This window comes from Ranitomeya imitator, chromosome 2, assembly GCF_032444005.1.
Source record: "Ranitomeya imitator isolate aRanImi1 chromosome 2, aRanImi1.pri, whole genome shotgun sequence".
NCBI classification, from domain to species: domain Eukaryota; kingdom Metazoa; phylum Chordata; class Amphibia; order Anura; family Dendrobatidae; genus Ranitomeya; species Ranitomeya imitator.
Window position 1 is genome coordinate 190,372,496 of NC_091283.1, and position 21,354 is coordinate 190,393,849.

Here is a 21,354-nt window from a genome sequence, read left to right on the forward strand (position 1 = left end):
CAGAAGTTGTTTTTTTTTTTTTGCTTCCCACAGCTTTGCTGTCCAGGTGAGATACTTAAAAATTGCATTTGTATGGGCCGATCAGGCACAGTTTATACATGGCACCCCTTTGCTCACGTCTTTAAAACCTTTTTATTTTTTAAATCAGATACATTGAGGTGTAAAGTCCAAGTGCTTCGGATGACAAAAAGATGAGCATTTCCCGCAAGTCCCATCTGAACATTTAAAGAAAATCAAAAAGCCAAAGAAGCAAAAGAAAGACCTAAATAACTCAATAAAAAGCTTGCATTACTAGGCCTATCTGCTTGTGCGCAGCTGGCAAAATCTGAAGGTTTGCACATTTTTTTTTTCTTTCCTTAAAGAATTTCTCCTGGCTCCTGCAATTTCTCCCCATACAAATTCAGAAGAACAAAAAAGTCCAATATTTGCAAAGAGAAAAGAAAAAAAAAAAAAAAAAAAAGAGGAGTTGGGAGGAAAAGTAAAAACGCGCTTTTCCCAGTGTTCTTATTAACAAAGAAATGACGAAGAGGTGAGAGCGCGAAGCATCCATCCTTACTACCAGATCCTTAGAAAAGGAGGAGAAAGGCAAAACAGTTAAAAGGGGTGTAGACTGAGAAACTGCACGGAGTTCAGATGATTAAGCGTTATTCATAGGCTGGGGAGGTGTTTCATCCTTGATCATGGGTAATCGGGCTTTGCTTTCTTTGGAGTCGATTTCCTGTTTAAAATTAAAAGTAAGAAAAAAAAATTCATGTAACAAAGACAATGACAATCACCTACTCATACTCCAATATATAGAAACACAATTTAATACTGGTGATTTTTTATATAATAAAATGAGTGTCTAAATCCTCATGATTTCAGCTTTGCATTCTATTAGATTTACTTACGGGGTGTGGGCGAGTGTGTGTGTGTGTTGGTCAAACAAAAATATCCTGTGAAATATTTAGGAATTGCAAACATTTTTCTACAAAGCCTCCTCATTTCAGGGGCTCAAAAGTAACTGGAAAAATTACCTTTACCCTGAATCAAAAATTTACATTTTTAAAAAGAACTCCACACAAAAATTAACAAATTTTTGGCCGAGAGAAAATAAATATATCTCTCTTAATATTTTTGCTCAAATCTCTGGGACAGCCTAGGATACTACCCAATATATATAAAACAAAAAAACGGAGTATATAGATCCCAATACACATTTAAAAATATACGTTTTTTATTAATCAACAATATTCTGAAAACATTACATCAGTAAATTCATATATAGCACAGGATAAAGTGAGGAGGAAACAGATGGTAGCGGCAAAACAGAAAGAAAAGTATATATCACATCCCTGGGGCTGCTAGTACAAGATCACTAGTATAAGGATTTCATGTGACAAATGCCACAATCTCAATGGATGTCTTTCCAAGTTCCACACGCAGAGGGGGGCTGCGTGTGGAACTTGGAAAGACATCCATACACGATGGGTAAGCTGCTTGGTACTTATGAATGGTAATATCTTTGCACTGTGGCACTTTAACTAATAATTTAACTATGGGAGATTGTGGCATTTGTCACATGAAATCCTTATACTAGTGATGTTGTACTAGCAGCCCCAGGGATGTGATATATACTTTTCTTTCTGATTCGCTCCTACCATCTGTTTCCTCCTCACTTTATCCTGTGCTATATATGTATTTACTGATGTAATGTTTTCAGAATATTGTTGATTAATAAAAAACGCATATTTTTAAATGTGTATTGGGATCTATATACTCCGTTTTTTGTTTTATATTTTTAAAAAGAAAAAGAAAACAAGTTTGCGCCTATGTATACCCCAAAATGAGGAAAAAATGTGAGGGGAAAAAAAAATAATAATATGAACATGTATAAATCCCCTAGGAAGCAGGATTGTAAACATACTAGGTAAACTAGATATAAATAGTTCATGCAAACACTCCAGATGGCAACTATGAGTCAATTATTACCGTATCTTTAAGATGGTATTGGGGTCCAGAGTTAGATCGCCCCAAGTTGCTTCATATCCTCCTTCAATGCGCTCAGTAGTTGGTGTGTCAAAACACACTTTTCCGCAGCTCCAAAAAACAACAAATCTTCAAGAACGTTGTCCCGGCCGGAAACAAACGTTCCATTAGCCTCCTTACAGATGCAGCACAGATTCACCGAGCTCCGTAATCAAGGAATGCGTGCCGCGTCCGGCTAGCAGGACCTTGAGTGACGTAGGGTGTCACGTGGTGTGCAGGAGTACGAGGCGCTGTCAGGACTAAAAATAATCCAACGCGTTTCGGAGATCACGGCCTCCATCAGGGATCCCTGATGCGCATTCCTTGATTACGGAGCTCGGTGAATCTGTGCTGCATCTGAAAGGAGGCTAAGGGAACGTTTGTTAATGGCCGGGACAACGTTCTTGAAGATTTGTTGTTTTTTGGAGCTGCTGAAAAGTGTGTTTTGACACACCAACTACTGAACGCATTGAAGGAAGATATGAAGCAACTTGTGGCGATCTAACATCTTAAAGATATGGTAATAATTGACTCAGTTGCCATCTGGAGTAATTGCATGAACTATTTATATCTAGTTTACCTAGTCTGTTTACAATCCTGCTTCCTAGGGGATTTATACATGTTCATATATTAGTTCCCCCCCCTCACATTTTTTCCTCATTTTAGGGTATACATAGGCGCAAACTTGTTTTCTTTTTATTTTATTTGTGACAATGTTGTTGTGTTGCCCTGTTTACTCCCAATCACCTGCCCTGATATTTGCGCCTTCCTATACTTTATAAATTTACATTTTTGATACTTTGTAGAGAATCTTTTGCAGACAATGACGGACCGAAGCCTGGAAGCCATGGAAGTCATCCAACGCTGGGTTTCCTCCTCTACAATGCTTTGCCGCCTTTACTGCAGTGACTTCAGTTGTTGCTGGTCTGTGGGTCTTTCTGCTATAAGTTTTGTCTTCAGTTTGTGAACTACTGCTCGCTGGAGCCCGAGGCCTGGTGATTGGCCTAGGCCATTGCACAATATTCCACTTCTTTGCTTTAGGAGTATGTTTTGGGTCATTGTCCATCGGTACGGTGACGCACCGTCCAATGAACCTTGCTGTATTTGGTTTTATCAGAGCGCAAAAGTATCGCCCTGTACACAGAATTCACCCGGCTGCTTCTGTCACAACATCAATATGACTCGGTGCCATTCAAAGCCATGAATGCCCATGCCATAACACCATGGCCGTCATGTGTTATGGAGGATGTGCTGTGCTTTGGATCTTGAGATGTTCTAAGCCTTCTCCATACTTTCTTCTTCACATCATTTACGTACAGGTTGATCTGAGTTTTGCTTTTCCAGAACTGGGAGACTTTAGATTTTTTTTTTTTTAGGCAAAGTCTAATCTTCTATTTTTAAGGCTGATTAATGGTTTACTCCTTGTGGTGAATCCTCTGTATTTGCACTCATGTAGTCTTCACTTTATGGTTACCTTAGATTCTGAAACACCTACTTTCCCGGGAGAGTGTTCTTCACTTGGATGAAGGTCTTAAAGGAGTTTTTTTTTCCACCATGGAAAGGATTCTGCGATCATCTACCACTGTTTTCTTCCGTGAACCTCTAGGCCTTTTTAAGATCACAATTTCAACAGGGCAGTCTTTTTTTAGACTGTTGCACTTTTTGTTTTCCTGAAAGGGATTACCCATTTATCTCTGGCTAAGTATGCATCGCCAGCATAGGATTGACACAAATCTATCACCATATATTCTCCCGAACCTGCTGACAAACACCGTATTTCCATTTTGCCAATGTAGAGCCCTAATGGAAACTCTGCACATGTTATCCCAGGCAGTGTACTAACTCCAATCCCCCATTTAAAAGCCAAAATATAAAACCTATAAATGAGTTTGTGTTATACATACATGTCTGGAGAAGACACTGGACGCTTATTTCCGGGTTTTCCAGCTGAACCATCCTTGCTGGATTCTGTAAGTAAAATTTTAAACCAGATTTCAGAAAATTCTGCAGGTCCAAACTACATATAAAACGGAGAAATCCTGAACTATCTTCTATATTTTTAACAAAATCTTGGCAGTGCCCAACATACCTTGCAACCACCTAACTTGTGTGGCCGGTCCGTAGCCCTTCTCGTTGCGTGCAGCAATACGGAAGATGATGGCAGGTTTTGTGGTATAGTCTATATGAGCATTGGAAAGGCTTGAGGACTGCACCAGGCAGGAAGGATTAGGGCCACAGTATACCCGCATAAATGCCAACTGAGCTGGGGATGTTTTCTGTTCTCCGCTGCTCTGGCTGCTTTGAATCGCAAGATAGACAGAGTACTCAATGATCTTTCCCGAAGTGACCGAAGGCGGTTCCCACGTGAGGTGAGCACCATCAGGGCTCTGCAAGTGACAGAAGGAAAAAGAAAATAAGTGTCATATTAAAACTGAAGAAGAGAAACATGAAAAATGCAAGTTAGTTATGGACAGAAAAATGCTAAATACATACCGCATTTAACAATAAAAAAAAAATAAACAAACTTTGATTATGAGGCAAAAATACTATAATCTGATCTGAAAGACACAGACTGCATTATACTTCATACACAAAGCTACCAGTCAGTCTTCTCTTTATGTAATGTACTTGGCAATGGTCTTTCAACTTACTTTACCCATGTATGTTTGTTACCATTAGTATCTGCTGCTGTTACTACACAAAGCTTACTGTAAAGTATGATGGCCACAAACCTTTTATGCGAGAATTATGGCGTGAAAAGCTTGGAAAAAGTTGTAATATTTTAGTATGTGAGGCTGCACTAACATTTTGCAACTTTTGGAGGTTTCTCAAGGCTCTGACAAAGTGGGTGAAGCTGAGCAGTGTCAAGCCCTGCTCAAATTCGTGACAACAGGCGGAGTTCAGTTACGCCACAAATCTTACTCTGGTCCCCCAACTGGAGTAAGACCTGTGGCGAGGCGCACACCACTTTTCAGACGAACCAGATTCAGGAAGAGAGGTTTGCTTCCTAATGAGTCAGGATCATCTGAATCCAGCACGCCCCCTCATCAAGACTGGCTTCAAAAATACAGTCAGGGTATGTTCCCAGGGTCAGTAAATGCTGCGGGTTGGACGCTGCGCACATCCGCAGCTGCCAGCTGTTACAGCATAGTGGATGGGATTTCAAGAAATCCCATGTTCACTATGCGTGCAGACACCCGCGGCTTCCCTGCGGAAAAGGACAAGCGGTGGTGCACCTTTCCACACCGCAGCAGGTCAATCTGTCTTGCAGAGACGCGAGTCTTGGCAAGAGAATTTCAGCCGTTTAAGGTATTGGACGCGGGGATTCCGCACGGTTCAATGAACTAATGCGGAATCAACTGCATTCAAAAGTAGGCATCGCTTTGAACGGAGCGGACATGTACTGCGTACAAAGCGCTGCCGATTACTGACTGTGGGAACGTAGGCTTAGTGATCCACAACACGCTTTAATTTGATAAAAAGGTTAATATTTGACATTCTCATTTTTACGAATAGGTGCCCAAATAAAACCTCCCCATCTCATCAAGTGTCCAACCAAGTATTTACCTTGCTGATCTTTATGGCACATGGAGCACCGGGGAAACCAGGTAAACAGGTCTTAAAGGCCGAGATTTCACTGAATGGGCCACGGCCACAGGCATTTATGCCAGCAACACGGAATTTATAGGCAGTGCCAGGCTGAAGCTCGTGTTTCTTTAACTGACTGTAGTCTGGGAGAGCACTGGAGTCATCCTAAAACATTCAAGGGGAAAAAACAATTTTTTGTTTAATATGCAATTAAAAAGTACTGCCACAAGCCATTTATTTGACATTTATAAAAAGGGCCAAATGTGGACAGTTTGCAAATGAAGTACGCATCAGACAGAATACACTAAAAGAATCAGGTCACGTAACAGGTAATGGAAGAATAATGGCACGGATGAGAGAGCCACTCATGAACAAGATCTAAGCACTGGGCAGCTCTCCTGACTAGTCTGGTATAGTAAATATTTGCAATCTTTTGTATTAAGATCTGCCCCAGGGGAGCCTTGCCCGCTTCCCTACTTCGTGCCATTCCTATTCTTTTTCCGTACCAGCCTGCATTTCCTTGCTGGGGTCGGAGATCTCTTTTTGCCCCAGCAGCAGCCTACAAGCTCCCGCAATCCTCATATTCTTTTGCTAGGCCTAAAATTTAGGCCCTGACTTAAGGTCTAGCAAGGTTTCATGCACCCCATCCCTTCTACCCGGACACCGCCATCTTCACTCTGCACGCTTGCAGCTTTACCGTGCTCTCCGGCGACAATACGGACACCTCCCTGTGCCCCTGCAGCCTTGCTCTACTCCTGGCTGAGTGGGATCCTACTCAATCAACACTCATATCCTAGGATCAGGTAGACTGTTGGCCCCTTTAGGGATTGGCACTGGCTGTACACAGCAGCGGTCCAAAAGACCTCAAATAAGTTTATTGCCTCTCCATGCCTTCTAGTCTGCACTCACCATAAATAACCACAAGAATCAGATCAACAAGACAACCTGCAATCGTTGCTGGACTCAGACAAGGCGCTTAAAGCTAGAGACATTAACGACACCTTTCAGGGCATTAATCCGATCCCTGAAGGTAAGCTAAAGAGGTGTCCACTACTTGGGAAAACTTCTTATACCCCTTGCTTAGCGCCCACAAAATAATAAAGCTTATACTCCTTGCGTGCTGACGCAGTCCCTGCGATGTCGGCACTTGGTTTCCTGTGCTGTTGTGACACATGATGCTGGTGCCCAATCAGCAGCGGCGTCCCTGTCCCAGCCTCCTGTCGAGTTTGAGTATGAAGAGGAAGTCAGATCACCTGCAAACCGGACTTCCTCCTCATGTTCGATTTATCCGAAGGTGGGGACAGTGACGCCAGCGCTGACTGGAAGCCAGCTTCACAACAGCACGGGAGAGCGAATGACGACACAGAGGTAACAGCGTCCGCACGGGTGGAGAGTATAGGCTTTATTTTTTACGGGTTGACAAATATTTTCTTTATCGCTTCATTGGGGGACACAGGTAACCATGGGTGTATGCTGCTGTCGCTAGGAGGCTGACACTATGCAAAAAAGAGGAAAATAGCTCCTCCTCTGCAGTATACACCCACCGACAGGCAGGAAGTACCTCAGTTTAAGCTTAAGGTACCGTCACATTAAGCGACGCTGCAGCGATCTAGACAACGACGTCGATCGCTGCAGCGTCGCTGTGTGGTCGCTGGAGAGCTGTCACACAGACAGCTCTCCAGCGACCAACGATCCCGAAGTCCCCGGGTAACCAGGGTAAATATCGGGTTACTAAGCGCAGGGCCGCGCTTAGTAACCCCATGTTTACCCTGGTTACCATTGTAAAAGTAAAAAAAAAAAAACACTACATACTTACATTCCGGTGTCTGGTCACGTCCCTCGCCTTCAGCTTCCCGCACTGACTGAGAGCCGGCCGTAAAGCACAGCGGTGACGTCACCGCTGTGCTTTGCTTTACGGCGGGCTCTCACAGTTAGTGCGGGAAGCTGAAGGCGAGGGACGTGACCAGACACCGGAATGTAAGTATGTAGTGTTTTTTTTTTTGGTCGCTGTCACGCATAACGATTTTGTTAACGATATCGTTGCTACGTCACAAAAAGCAACGATATCGTTATGTGTGACGGTACCTTTAGTGTCTGTAGGAGGCAGACCTGGATCTGTTCCCAGATCCGCAGCTAATCCTTTTTTCCTTACAGGTATTGTTGTGTTTTATTAACAATTTCCCTTTGTCTTTCAGATACAGCTTCAGGGAAACAGGGTGTAATTTCTCACCCTGCTTTCCCATATTAGGCGGCTGAGCGAGCAGTGTGGTGTCACCCACATCGCAACTCTCAGGCCCGCTGGCAGGACTTTATCCCCTGTCACCTTCACGGGTGCTCCAGGGCTGATTCAGATGACCAGTCCTTGCAATTTCCCTCCTCACCCCTCTCCTTGGAGAGGGCTGAGAGGAAGACTGTGGTCACCAGCGGTGGCTTCCCCCTTGTAAGGGGTTGATGCAGTCTTCTGCAGTGACCCTCACCCTGCCAGAGGGCTCCTGATGTGATCCTCGTCAGTGAAGAGGGATTCGGGGCTCACCTTTTACAGGTATGACCTTTTCTGTCCCTGGCAGCTACCCGCCTGCCTCACCGTTTACCCGCGGAACGCTGCACAGAACAGGACGTCACTGAACAACAACGGCCATCTTTTCCTCAGCTAGTGCTTCTTTAACGCCCTCCGCATTAAGCGCGTGTATTTATCGCGCACTTTTTTCCCCATCAAGGGGCCTCCTCCCCCCTATCCGATGCACTCCTCTAGCGGCACAGTCAATGGAAGGGCCCTTTACTCCCACCAGACGCAGACTAGAACCTTCGTTTACCGGCCCTGCCACTGCAGGTGCCGAAACTGCACATAATTCCATGCTTTGCTATTTTAGTCCCCAACTTTGGGGCACTGTCAGACGTGGCCAATTTTCTTACCGGACTAGGACCTTCTTTAAGGCCAATTTCCAGTCCTGTCATTGTCGGTGCGGGGGCTTCACATAATTATATGTACCCGTGAATTTAGCCCCTGGCGTCAGGGCCTTTTCCCCGGACTCTGTAGCCGCGGTCGCCTTCCGCTTAGCCACGCTCTGTTACGGGTCTTTCTGCTCATTAGGGCACGCCGAGGCCCCGTCTCCTGGCCTAATGAGAGTGTGTTTTTTCTCTATCCCTCTCTCCCGATACATGCCCCCCCCCCAATACGGACCAGACCTGAAAGATGCAAGATATGCTCAACCTCATCTTGGCAAAATACAAAATTTCTGAACCTACGGGAGGATGAGACTCCTGCTCACGAGCACTCCGTTACTTTCAAATGGGTAAAAATGTTTTTCCCGGAATTTTCCCTGATCACAGGGAACTTGTCATGACTATGTCTAAACACTGGGAACACTGAAAAGCACTTCCCAGGTAGGAGGAAGCTAAATATTCTCTACCCCTTTAGACGAGGCCATCTTGATAAATGGGCAGAATCCCTAAGGTGGATCCGCCTGCTTCTCGCCTGTCTTCCTAGACAGCCTTGTTTCTACTGATCAGTGCATCCCTTAGGGTACCGTCACACTATACGATTTACCAACGATCACGACCAGCGATACGACCTGGCCGTGATCGTTGGTAAGTCGTTGTGTGGTCGCTGGGGAGCTGTCACACAGACAGCTCTCCAGCGACCAACGATGCCGAGGTCCCCGGGTAACCAGGGTAAACATCGGGTTACTAAGCGCAGGGCCGCGCTTAGTAACCCGATGTTTACCCTGGTTACCAGCGTAAAAATAAACCAAACAGTACATACTTACATTCCGGTGTCTGTCTCTTGCCGTCTGCTTCCCGCACTCACTGACTGCCGTCCGTAAAGTGAAAGCACAGCACAGCGGTGACGTCACCGCTGTGCTCTGCTTTCACTTTACGGACGGCAGTCAGTGAGTGCGGGAAGCAGACGGCAAGGGACCTGACGGACACCGGAATGCAAGTATGTACTGTTTGGTTTTTTTTACATTTACGCTGGTAACCAGGGTAAACATCGGGTTACTAAGCGCGGCCCTGCGCTTAGTAACCCGATGTTTACCCTGGTTACAAGCGAACGTGTCACACACCGATCTAGAGATGACAGCGGGCGATCCAGCGACGAAAGAATGTTCCAAACGATCTGCTACGACGTACGATTCTCAGCAGGATCCCTGATCGCTGCTGCGTGTCAGACACAGCGATATCGTATGGATATCGCTGGAACGTCACGAATCGTACCGTCGTAGCGACAAAAGTGCCACTGTGTGACGGTACCTTTAAGGATTCTACAGATAGACAGATTGAAGCCTTGGCCAAGTCAGCCTTGGAGGCAGCTGGTGCCTCTCTCTCTCTCCCACATTTGCCTACACCTGGGTGTCAAATTCCATGTCTGTCGGGGCAAGAATACTTCGTCAAGGTATTCTAGCGGCTGCTTCTCCGGATGGGAGGCCAGATCTGGCTGATCAGATTGCCCATGCCAGCAAATCTCTCGTGTCCGTTCCCCTTTGGATGCGGCTGGTTGTTCAGTCACGACTACCGGCAGCATTGTTGCCATACGTCGCATTCTCAGACCTCACTGGTTTTGCCTTTCAAGTGTCTAGATCTTTTGGATCCAAGCTGGATCAATAGTTTCAGATGCCACTGGCAGGGAAAAACACCTCGCTTTTCCGGTCCAAACCTAATGTCCTTTAAATAGGAAAAGGTTGCTTCAACCTCGAGAGAGATAGCGACTTCCGGCTACAATATCGACAGTTCTTCTCCCCCAGGAAGAAGTTTCCTTTTGTTTTTTCGCCCGTCAAGACATACGTCGCAGGCCCCAGCAGTACTTCAGGCAGTCTTTACCTGCCATTCACAGAAGTGATCGTACCCGTCCCCAGGAACATACGGTTCTCTAGGTTCTATTATATTCTTTCTTAGTCACGAAGAAAGGCGGAACGCTCCTCAGTTTTTAGTCCTCGAGTGGTTTACCTGTCACGTACTGACCTGTCTTTTCAGGACGATGTAACTAAGTTCGGTAATCACTTTCATGGACTCGGGAGAATTTTCCTCACATTCTTGTTGTGTTTAGCTTCAGAGGCTCCTATGATGTGCGATCCAGGAGGGTCCTTATCAGTTCACGGCCCTCCCCTTCATCCTAGCCTCTGCTCCTAGACTATTTAAAGGTACCGTCACACTTAGCGACGCTGCAGCGATACCGACAACGATCCGGATCGCTGCAGCGTCGCTGTTTGGTCGCTGGAGAGCTGTCACACAGACAGCTCTCCAGCGACCAACGATCCCGAGGTCCCCGGTAACCAGGGTAAACATCGGGTAACTAAGCGAAGGGCCGCGCTTAGTAACCCGATATTTACCCTGGTTACCATCCTAAAAGTAAAAAAACAAACGCTACATACTTACCTACCGCTGTCTGTCCTCGGCGCTCTGCTTCTCTGGTCTGGCTGTGAGCGCCGGGCAGCCGGAAAGCAGAGCGGTGACGTCACCGCTCTGCTTTCCGGCCGCTGTGCTCACAGCCAGACCAGAGAAGCAGAGCGCCGAGGACAGACAGCGGTAGGTAAGTATGTAGCGTTTGTTTTTTTACTTTTAGGATGGTAACCAGGGTAAACATCGGGTTACTAAGCGCGGCCCTGCGCTTAGTTACCCGATGTTTACCCTGGTTACCAGCAAAGACATCGCTGAATCGGTGTCACACACGCCGATTCAGCAATGTCTGCGGGGAGTCCAGCGACAAAATAAAGTTCTGGACTTTCTTCCCCGACCAGCGACAGCACAGCAGGGGCCTGATCGCTGCTGCCTGTCACACTGGACGATATCGCTAGCGAGGACGCTGCAACGTCACGGATCGCTAGCGATATCGTCTAGTGTGACGGTACCTTAAGTCATGGCAGTGGTTAGGGTCATTCTCCTATCCAAGGGATTTTTCATATTTCCCTACTTAAACGATCTTCTGATCAATGAGCCGTCCCGCTGCGACTGCAACCAGAGTCTTCAGTTTACTCTACATATCCGGGTTAATCTCAGCTAGATTATAAACAGAGAAAAGTCCTCTCTCACCTTTGCTCAGTACTTGGTATTTCTAAGTATGGGTTCGACATGACCCAAGCCCGTCTCTTCCTTCCAAAGGATAAGGTTTTTCATCCCTCTGCCAGGAGTTTCTGTACTCTAAAGTGATCAGCTTCTCTTCTCCCATGTCCTGCATAGGAGTCCTAGGGGAAATGGATTGTCGCCTCGGAAACCGTTCCTTTTGCCCAGTTCCATGCCCGCCCCTTCAGCGGGCTCTCTGGTAGTCTCCACGGACAATCCTGTGCTTCTTCCTCTCAGAGTGAGGCTGTCCCTCATCTGTTGACACCGTCGGTATCAGTCCTATAAAGGAAGTTCCTCTTTCCTCTCTAGTGGCAGGTTTTCACCAACACCAGTCTCATCTTTTGCGGAGCCGTTTTTTCTTCGTCACACAGTGCAGAGCCACTGGATCGCCCAAGAGACAATACCACGGCTGAGGTTTACATAAACCGTTAAGGCGATACTCGCATCAAACAAGTGAAGTCAGAGTTAACAAGGATTTTGTGAGGCAGAGCGTAATGTTTCCGCCATATCAGCCGTGCACATTCTGAGCACGGCAATCGATTTTCTGAGCCATTTGGGTCTCGCTTCGGGCAGCCAATGGCTCAGCCCCGCTGTCTTCATCCATATATGCTGAAATGGGGCTCTCCGGACGTAAGGTTCCTTGGTTCGTAGCCAGATCCCGGGACCTGCTAGCCACCTGTTGCGATGCTCTAGTAATATCGTGGTCACAATTCCATCTGCTCTCCTTTTCAGTCTCTCCCGTCGGCCCGAGAGTCGTGAAAAGGATAAAGGAAGAAGGGTTCCCTATATTCCTGTTATCTTCAGATTGACCAGGAAAGGCTAGGCGAATATGTTCATAGACGCCCTTTGGCAGCTTCCCTACCGTCCAGATCCTCTCTCTCAAGGTTCCCTCTTCCACCAGAGTTCATAGTCTCGGTCTTTAACAGCATGGCCGTTGAGGCCATAGTCCTTGGGGAGGCTGGTTTTTCCCCGTCTGGTCATTCAGACCATGACTGGGACCGGGAAACCAACATCCTTGCGTATCTACTACAAATACTGAAAGGCCTTCTTTTGGTGGAGTATGGACAAGGGTCTGGTCCCCATGTCAGTTTTCCTTTCATTCTTGGTTTTCTTCAAGAAGTCGCCCACCTGGCTCCTCTTAATTGTCCTCCGATAAATCCATGGTATTTTAATCTTGCCTTAGGCATGCCGCAGCGCACCCCTGTTTTAGCCCATTCAACACATGACATTTCTCTTTTGTTCAATTATGTCCATCAGGAGAGTTTCCAAGTTAGTGGCATTGTCCTGCCGTTCCACGCTCCTGATCCTATATCAGGACAAGGTGGTTCTCGGGCCTGGCCCTTCCTTTCTTCCCGAGGTGGTCTTTTCCTTTCTCATTAACAAAGTCATTGTCCTTCCTTCTGTGTCTCTCCAGTCCATGCCCTGGAGAAGTCACTCTACAAACTGGATTCAGTCACAGTTCTCAGAGTCTACCTTTCAAGGACTGCTCCCTTTCGTCAATCTGATTCTCTGCTCATCATCTCTGAAGGTTGCCTTAAAGGGCTCCTAGCTTCTAGTTTCTCTATTGCCATGAGGCAGTCCGCTTCCAGGACAAACAGCCTTTTCCAACGTGGCAGGCTCCTCTGGGGCTGAAGGCTCACTCCGCTCTGCGGTGGGGGCCTCCTAGGCTGTTTGTTACCAGGATTTGGCTTTCCAGACTGTAAGGCCGCAACCTGGTCATCTTTGCCCTCTTTTGTTAGCCTTTACAGGGCTCATACCATGCCTCGTCTGATGCAGGCCTGGGAAGGAAGGTGCTGCAGGTGGCGGTTTTGCACCAACCAACCTGAGCCCATTTATTCCTTGAATCTTCCTGTTTCGCACCCTAGGGACTGCTTTGGGACATCACATGGTTACCTGTCCCCCCCAATGAAGCGATAAAGAGGGATTTTTTGTACTCCCCGTAAAATCTTTCTTGGGAGCCTTCATTGGGGGACACAGCACCCTCCCTAACTTGTACCATTAATGTGCCTTCGTTGTTGCATTGGCACATATGTGGTACCATTATTTGGTATGTTGTACCATTATTTGATCTATGTGTCTTCATGTTGGATTGGTACTTATGTTGTACCATTATTTGGCCTATGTGCCTCCGTTGTTGGATTGGTACATCTGTTCATATGTTGAGTTTTGGTTGCTTCTCCTATTACTTTAACACTAACTGAGGTACTTCCTGCCTGTCTGTGGGTGTATACTGCAGAGGAGCCATTTTCCTTTTTTTGCAGTGTCAACCTCCTAGCGACAGCAGCATACACCCATTGCTACCCGTGTCCCCCAAAGAAAGCTCCAAGAAAGATTTTACGGTAAGTACCAAAAATCCCTCTTTGATCAAGGGGATGTCCTAGAAGTGGACATTTCTTGTAAGGGGTCTCTCGCTCTCCTGCAGAGGCGGTGCATTTCAAAAAGGAGTCAGGCACACTAAGAGGCTGCTTGAACTGCAGCAAGGCGCACATCAAGTAATAGACTCAAGCAGACTGACGATTCCGCAAACAAGGTCGTATGGATTATTTGTAGACTTTTCCACTGGTTCTTGGACATACCTCTTCTCAAAGACCCCACAGTCAGACGTGCTGTTTCTGACCAAGTCTGTGCTTCAGGCAGTGGGCTTGGTTTTCTTGTGACCAGTCTTTTATGCTGCTTTGGTGGCCAAGACTGTCAGAGCCTGGTTAGAATTCTTACGCCAAGCATACTTGCGAGGGACTGACAGCTGTGCTGCCAGACCTTGCACACCATATTGCCTATGCGGGCAAGTATCACTGTCTTGACATGATCTTTAGCTATAAAATTAGATTGCATGAACGTTTAGAAAGGTTTACTTGATTCTATAGTTCACTTGCTTTTTGTCTAGGTTACCAGCCACCTCTCTGTAGCTGTAGACTATCAGAGGATGCCGGCCTCCTGGGGAAAGAGTGCAGGACTTACAAGCTCTTTGTAATGGAGTTTTTGAGAAGGACTCCTCTGAAGTTGGCCAGACCAGAATTCCGATGCTGTCCGGGCGAAAAGCAGCACGGGAGAGTGCACAGTTTGGGCCAACAGATGCAACAACGCCACTGGTCCAATCTATCATTTAGGAGGAAACAACAACAACCCCCCCCATGACTCCCGATTGGGAATATGGGACAAACCCCTTTAATTGAAACACAGCTGACAGAGGAGCCTTATTCAGAGAACACCGAAATCTGTATAAACCACGGACAATAATTCTGCTCTATTACATTGGTCACCATTGCATAAATGTTATTACTCACATCATTGGCAGAATCGTCAGCGGGCAAATAATAATGGGTGACCATCATATTGGTGGCTTTGATGACGCCAACATCAAACCACTGATTCTCTTTTTTTAATGGCGCTTTCGGCTGCTGCGGAAGAGAATCTTGTTTCTGTAAATATATTAAAACGTAAAATAAGACACCAGTCTCAGACACATCCTTCCTACATAGACCAATTTTTCGTTTCACTTACCGATTCGATGCCGTTAGCCACTTCAGCAAGTGCTGCTGCAGCCTGTAATTTTGCAGGACTAGCAATGACAACAGGTTGAGGGGCTGTGAATGTGTTTGCTGGTGGCAAACCTTAAAAGGAAAAAGGAAGAAAAAGGATGGTCAGAAATGATAAAAAAAAATATGAATCATTCACCAACAAATACATACATGTGTACGGCTAAAATGACCTAAACCACTGTGGCTTACTTTCTGTGGCAGTCACTGGCAGAAGTGACACAGCACTCGTCACGGCACTGGTAAGTTCATTAAGTCCATTGCTCTCGCTAGCAGGATCGTTGAGGCTGTCGGCCGGTGCCAAGGCTTCTGTAGGAACATGGTGCAATTGCTGAAGCTGTAGTTGGTGTAGTTGCTGTTGCTGCTGTAACTGCTGTTGCTGCAATTGCTGCTGTTGTTGTAACTGCTGCTGTAGTTGTTGCTGATGTTGAGCTTCTTGTAATTGCTGTTGCTGGTGAACCAAAGCAGCCAGTTCTTGCTGTGTCAGAACGATGGGTATCGTGGTGGTGGGCCCTTCAGACGTCAGGTGACGTAGCTCTGCGTGAGCCACGTCAGAAGTGTCCATTGGCTCACCAGCTGCTGCTTGGAAACCCATAGGAACAAAAGAAAGAAAACGAGTTGCAGAAAATTGGTATATTTACTCTCTTGCTACTCCTCCCCCCCCCCCACCACCACCATGTCTTTTGATAATGTTTCAATACTATTTAGCAAGACACTTTAGAACTTACCCATCACTGCTTGCTGTGCAGCTTGCAGCACCGCCTGGATCGCCAAGGCCTGAGCTTCTTCTGTAGCAGCCGCTTGCGCAGCGGCTTCAGCTGCCGCAGTGACTGCCAGTTCTTCCGGCGTTAACCCTGTGACCATGAGTGTGGTGGTCTGTCCCTCTGCCATAAGTTCCTGAGGAAGGGACAGTTGTTCTACCCCCTGCTGCTCACTGGCTGCAGCAGCCTCCTGCGCTTGCTCCGCTTCCATCACCGCCTGCAGCTCCTCTTCACTGTGCTCTGGCACAGCAGTGTCAATGGCTTGCGGTTCGGGTTCTGCCGGAACATCTTCAGGAGGCTGGAGGAGGTCGGCAGAAAGAGGAGCTTCGGTTTGATCTGTGCAAGGGACAGCTTCTGAACTTTGTACGCTGTCTTCAGTGGGTGGATCTGTCATAGATGCGATATTCTGGAAGGAAGGAGAGAAAAAGAGTGAGCAAGTAAAGAGAGTGTAAAGCCAACAACAATTTGAAAGTAAGAACTTTCATATAACGTAAAAGTATACGATGCCACAAACATACCGGTACTGAAGGCCCGGGTAGTGGTGTAGACTGCGTTACGGTCGTTACCGCCCTGGAGACAATTGGGACAGTTGAATGTACTGGCGAAGAGGAGGCCGCCACTGCTACAATAGTCACTGCAGACGTGGCAGCTACGGTGCTGGATGTGCTACTCGCGGCAGATTCCTCCGTGGGCACAGTCTCCTGCTCTCCTTCCCCATTAGCAGCTGATTGCTGGTCTAAAACGCAAAACACATAAAAAGAACAAACTTATTCCCGTGTACGTGCCTTTGTAAAAAACGAAAAATGCATTAGAAAGAAAATTATTTCTGCAGAGATCCTCAGTTATAGATTTTAAGAGTGCAAATCCCACAAACCTAAACAGAAGAGAAAGTCTAATAATGTAATTTTCCATTTAATATGTACTGAATGCAAATGATTGGCACTAATCTACATTTTCCAGATACAAGAGAACTTACTATTATTATCATTATTATTATACATTTTTATAGCGCCATTTATTCCATGGCGCTTTACATGTGAACACGGGGCAAATATAGACAAATACATTAAACATGAGCAGATAACAAGGCACACGAGTACATAAGGAGGGAGGACCCTGCCCGCGAGGGCTCACAGTCTGCAGGGGGTGGGTGAGGATACACTAGGAGAGGGAAGAGGGAACTATTGTGGATAGAAAGGTTTTAGAAACAAAACATTTTGACTTATTTTCTGAAAATTTATCCATCACAAGTCTGGGACTGCCCTTTTCAATTTATTAAAACAGTGAGAAGCCCCAAAATGGTAATTTTCTTCCCCCCCAAATGTCTAGCTACAAATGTGCTTATCAATAATTTGACCTGAACTTCTGAGTGGTGGGATTCTATGACCCTCCATGGCCACACTTGCAGCTGTAGGAGAGTTGTGGGATCCCACAACCCAGAAGTTCTTACCCACCTTTTGCTAGAAAGTCAGGGGCATTAGGGACCCTCCTGAACAGCTTTCTTACTAGAAAAATTACCAAACTTGTGACCAGGCGATAGCGTGGACCCTGCTAGCTGTCGCTGTGACTATTTAGAATAATCATGCTTCTAACAGTCTCAACAATTCCAACCAAACACACCAAAATAATAATAATAATAAAAAAAAAAATCTATCAGAGCTGCAGCTATTTGGAAAGTAAAATATTCTGAGCATTTACCTTGACTGACTCCCATGGTTGAGGTGACTGTGGTGGCAGTATGGGTTGTGCCCGTCTCATGTGTTTCACAAGGTGGGTTTGAGCAAACCGGCTGTGTAGGAGCTGTAGGGGGTGGATCGTTGCCCATGTTGGACGTAGACGTGGTTGCAGTGTTGGTGGTGTTTGTTTCATGGGTCTCACAAGGGGGATTGGAGCACACACGTTGTTCTAAAGTGTTGGGCTGTGATTCCGATGCCATCATGACTGTTCCCGTAGACGTTGTCTGGTGAGTTTCACATGCCCCATCATCAGTAGTTTGTTCTGTGCCAATCCCGGATTGTGCCGTGGTGGCAGTATTTGTGGTACCCGTCTCGTGAGTTTCACATGGTGGGTTAGAACATACTGGTTTTACAGTCTCATTAACATCTGTTGATGCCTCTGCAGAGAAACTCATGGTTGTACTTGTGGAACTTGCTTGGAGGGTCTCACAAGCCTCGCCGGCAGCCCGCTGGGTATTTTCAGAGGATCCAGAGTTGATGTTGGATTTGGCTGTGGTTGCAGTCTGAGTAGTGCCGGTTATGAGGGTCTCACAGGGAGGATTGGAGCAGACTAACAGGGCTTCCGTAGCCTTCGATTTAGCACTGTCTTTAGCAGACCCCTTGCTACCATTTTCTACCTCGATAAGGTTAGACGACCCAGAGCTGAAAGCCGACTGCACGGACATGGTGGTTTTAGTAGAAATGGTTTGATGAGTCTCGCATGGCGGCGCGTGAACTGTATTCTCCGAAAGTCCAGTGCCTATATTGGATCTTGCGGTGGTTGGTGTGTGCGTGGTGCCAGTTTCGTGAGTTTCCGATGGTGGATTAGTACATACGCTGACTACATTACCAGGCTGCCCTGCTGCCAGATTAGATGCAGCTGTTGTGGCCGTGTTTGTCGTATTTGTCTCGTGTGTTTCACACGGTGGGTTGGAGCAAACCTGTAGTACCTTATTCGACTGCCCGCTGGTAATGTTAGCCTGCACAGTCATGACTGTGCGAGTGGACACAGTCTGTAAAGTCTGACAAGGCTGATGATTCGGTGGTCTTGTTAACTGCTCTGTGCCAATATTTGACCTTGCGGTGGTGGGAGTTGGCGTTGTGCCAGTATCGTGAGTCTCACATGGCGGATTAGAGCACACGGTGCCCGCCGCTTCTGTCTGCCCGCTGCCCATGTTAGACATCGCTGTAGTTGATGTCTGGGTGGTTCCAGTATCATGGGTCTCGCATGGTGGATTTGAACATATTCGCACCACAGACCCTGGTTGCCCACTGCCGATATTTGCCATAGCGGTGGTTGGCGTTTGAGTGGTTCCCGTTTCGTGAGTTTCGCAGGGAGGGTTGGAGCAGACCCTCGTTACTGAGCCGGTCTGACCGATGTTTGCCATTGCAGTGGTTGCGGTTTGAGTCGTTCCAGTTTCATGGGTTTCACATGGGGGATTAGAGCAGACCCTCACAACACTTCCATTTGCCTGACCCAGTGCTGTGGCTACAAATGTTCCCGGTTCTTGGCCTTCACAAACGAACTGCAAGGTGCCGCCTGGTTGTTGCACAATGCTGCTGAGGTTGACGAGGGTGGTGGTTGCCGTATTTGTAGTTCCTGTTTCATGGGTTTCGCAGGGAGGATTGGAACACACAAGGGTGACTGTGCCAGGCGGCTGGTCTCCTTGACCTGAATCGGCGATTGTTACCGTCGCTGTCGGTTGATCAGTGGTTGGCGATGCCAAAATGGAGACGGGAAGGTCATGCACAGGTTGCGCTTCGACACCACTAGGAGTGGTAATTAAAGTTACTTGCGTTGGATGGGACATTTGCTGGGGGAAAAAAAAAAAATAGATTAGTTTGATAGGCAAACAATAGTGAAACCTAATGGACAGACTGGCAGGAAAATGTGCAGTAGCAATCTCCACACAGGCCAGATTGTACAGAGACATGCCGAGGACAGAGGAAGGGGAAAAGTCAGCAGCAAAACCTACACGATTTGGAGTGGAAATTTTCTGCAACAAATCAGCTTTTTGCAGACATGCCCCAAACAACTGGCTGCAGGTTAAAAACTTTAATACAAAGCCTCAAAACAAAAAACAACGATTGACTGTGCTAAATACCTGCATAGTGATTGTTGGTGTGCTCAGCCCAGAGGCTGCAGTGAGCGAGGTTGGTGCAGCAGACATAGTAATGGCTGCAGGATTGATCACTTGACTAGAAAGAGTTGCGATGGTTCCCAATGTATTTATCGGCGTCGCAAGGGAAGCAGTGTTGTGTACCCCGCCTCCTGCCAGGCTTGAAGAAACCGTTCCTGTAACTGTGCCCAGAGTAGTCATTCCTGGGTAAAAAAATAAAATTAAAAAATAAAATGAGACAGCCAAGCTTTAAAAGGGATTCGGTCGGCACGTTTTTGCTATACAATCAGAGAGCAGCATAAAATAGTGGCAGAGACTGATTGCAGCGATGTGTCGCTTACTGGGCTGCTTGTTGTAGTTTCAATAAAATCAGCGTTTTATTAGCAAGAGATGACAACTATGTCTTATGTAAGGTAGTCCTTCTATTCTGATAACCCTTCCCCTACCACTGATGGGCAGCTTTCTGCCTATGCAGTGTACACAGAAAGTGGCCAGAGGCATGGGCAGGGTTATACACGGCTCAAGATTCTAAGCGCTGCTACATCTGCACCAGAGAAATGCATGCAGACTAGAAAGTAACACCTCTGAAATCGGTCTTTGACCCTATACCAAACTGTCTTTAGATGAGGCAGCAAAAACCTGATGAGTTTCCCTTAAAGGGAATCTGTCACCCCATTTTAGGCCTATAAGCTAAGGCCACCGCCATCAGGGGCTTATCTACAGTATTCTGTAATACTGTAGATAAGGGGGGGGGGGGAACCCTGTTGAGGGCACAGCAAAGTACTGCAGTGCGCTGGGCCTCTCTGACCTTTCCCGGCGCCTGCGCACTGCAGTACTTTCCTCAACAGGGCAGATAAAGTACGCCTGCGCAGGAGCCGCGGCAGGAAGCAAAAAAAGAGGACGTCATCTATGAAAATGGGGAGCCCCGGACCGGACCGCACCTGGGTGAGTATAATCAACTTATTTTTATCATCTTCCAGGTTACATCGGGGGCTTATCTACAGCATTACAGAATGCTGTAGATAAGCCCCTGATGGGGTGGCCTTAGCTTATAGGCCTAAAATGGGGTGACAGATTCCCTTTAATTTTTTTTTTTATTAAAGAGTAATACTATTCACAACCAGGGCACTATACAAGCATTAAAATAATAATAATAATAATATTATTATTATTAATAATCACAGCATAACAGGAACACAAGAATTAAGCAGAAGAGAAATTTCCCCTCAACCCCAAGTTTGTAAAACTCACCTGTGGTACCCTTAACAACTAGGGTTGTTACTGTAGGTTTGACGGCCGATACAGTCACAGGGGTGACGAGTCTGACGCCACCCATAGGGACAGTTCGGAGGATCGTGCCGGGCTGACCAGGTGCCCCCTTTAAAACCACCTGTAAATATACATTAGAAAAGTCAATATTTTAGATGGAATAAAAAAACAAAACACAAAATACACAATCTTAAAAATGCTATTGTGTATACAGACCTGGGTTAATCCCTGCGGACCGTGACCTGCGGTAAGCTTGGGAACAGCGGTTATTATTTTGGCTGGAGTTCCTGTGCCTGATGTC

The 21,354-nt window shown here is 46.6% G+C and overlaps 1 protein-coding gene across 2 annotated transcripts in view; it reads right to left on the bottom strand.

Moving 5' to 3' along the window:
- Positions 1-586: 586 nt before the first annotated feature.
- Positions 587-21,354, bottom strand: part of HCFC1 (host cell factor C1) — a 59,643-nt gene continuing 38,875 nt past the window's right edge. Inside the window, exons 14-26 of one of the 2 annotated variants that reach the window (XM_069748402.1) lie at positions 21,270-21,354; positions 21,036-21,174; positions 19,770-19,987; positions 17,648-19,478; positions 16,468-16,685; positions 15,917-16,355; positions 15,381-15,767; positions 15,154-15,263; positions 14,937-15,071; positions 5,575-5,760; positions 4,097-4,394; positions 3,912-3,975; positions 587-718 (exon numbers count right to left, since the gene is read on the bottom strand). The exon at positions 21,270-21,354 is cut by the window's right edge and continues 58 nt beyond it. In XM_069748402.1, coding sequence (XP_069604503.1) covers positions 679-718; positions 3,912-3,975; positions 4,097-4,394; positions 5,575-5,760; positions 14,937-15,071; positions 15,154-15,263; positions 15,381-15,767; positions 15,917-16,355; positions 16,468-16,685; positions 17,648-19,478; positions 19,770-19,987; positions 21,036-21,174; positions 21,270-21,354 — 4,150 coding nt within the window. In that variant the 3' untranslated portion in view covers positions 587-678. Of the gene's footprint in view, positions 719-3,911; positions 3,976-4,096; positions 4,395-5,574; positions 5,761-14,936; positions 15,072-15,153; positions 15,264-15,380; positions 15,771-15,916; positions 16,356-16,467; positions 16,686-17,647; positions 19,479-19,769; positions 19,988-21,035; positions 21,175-21,269 lie in introns of both variants that reach the window. The other variant, XM_069748401.1, reaches the window with a different exon arrangement.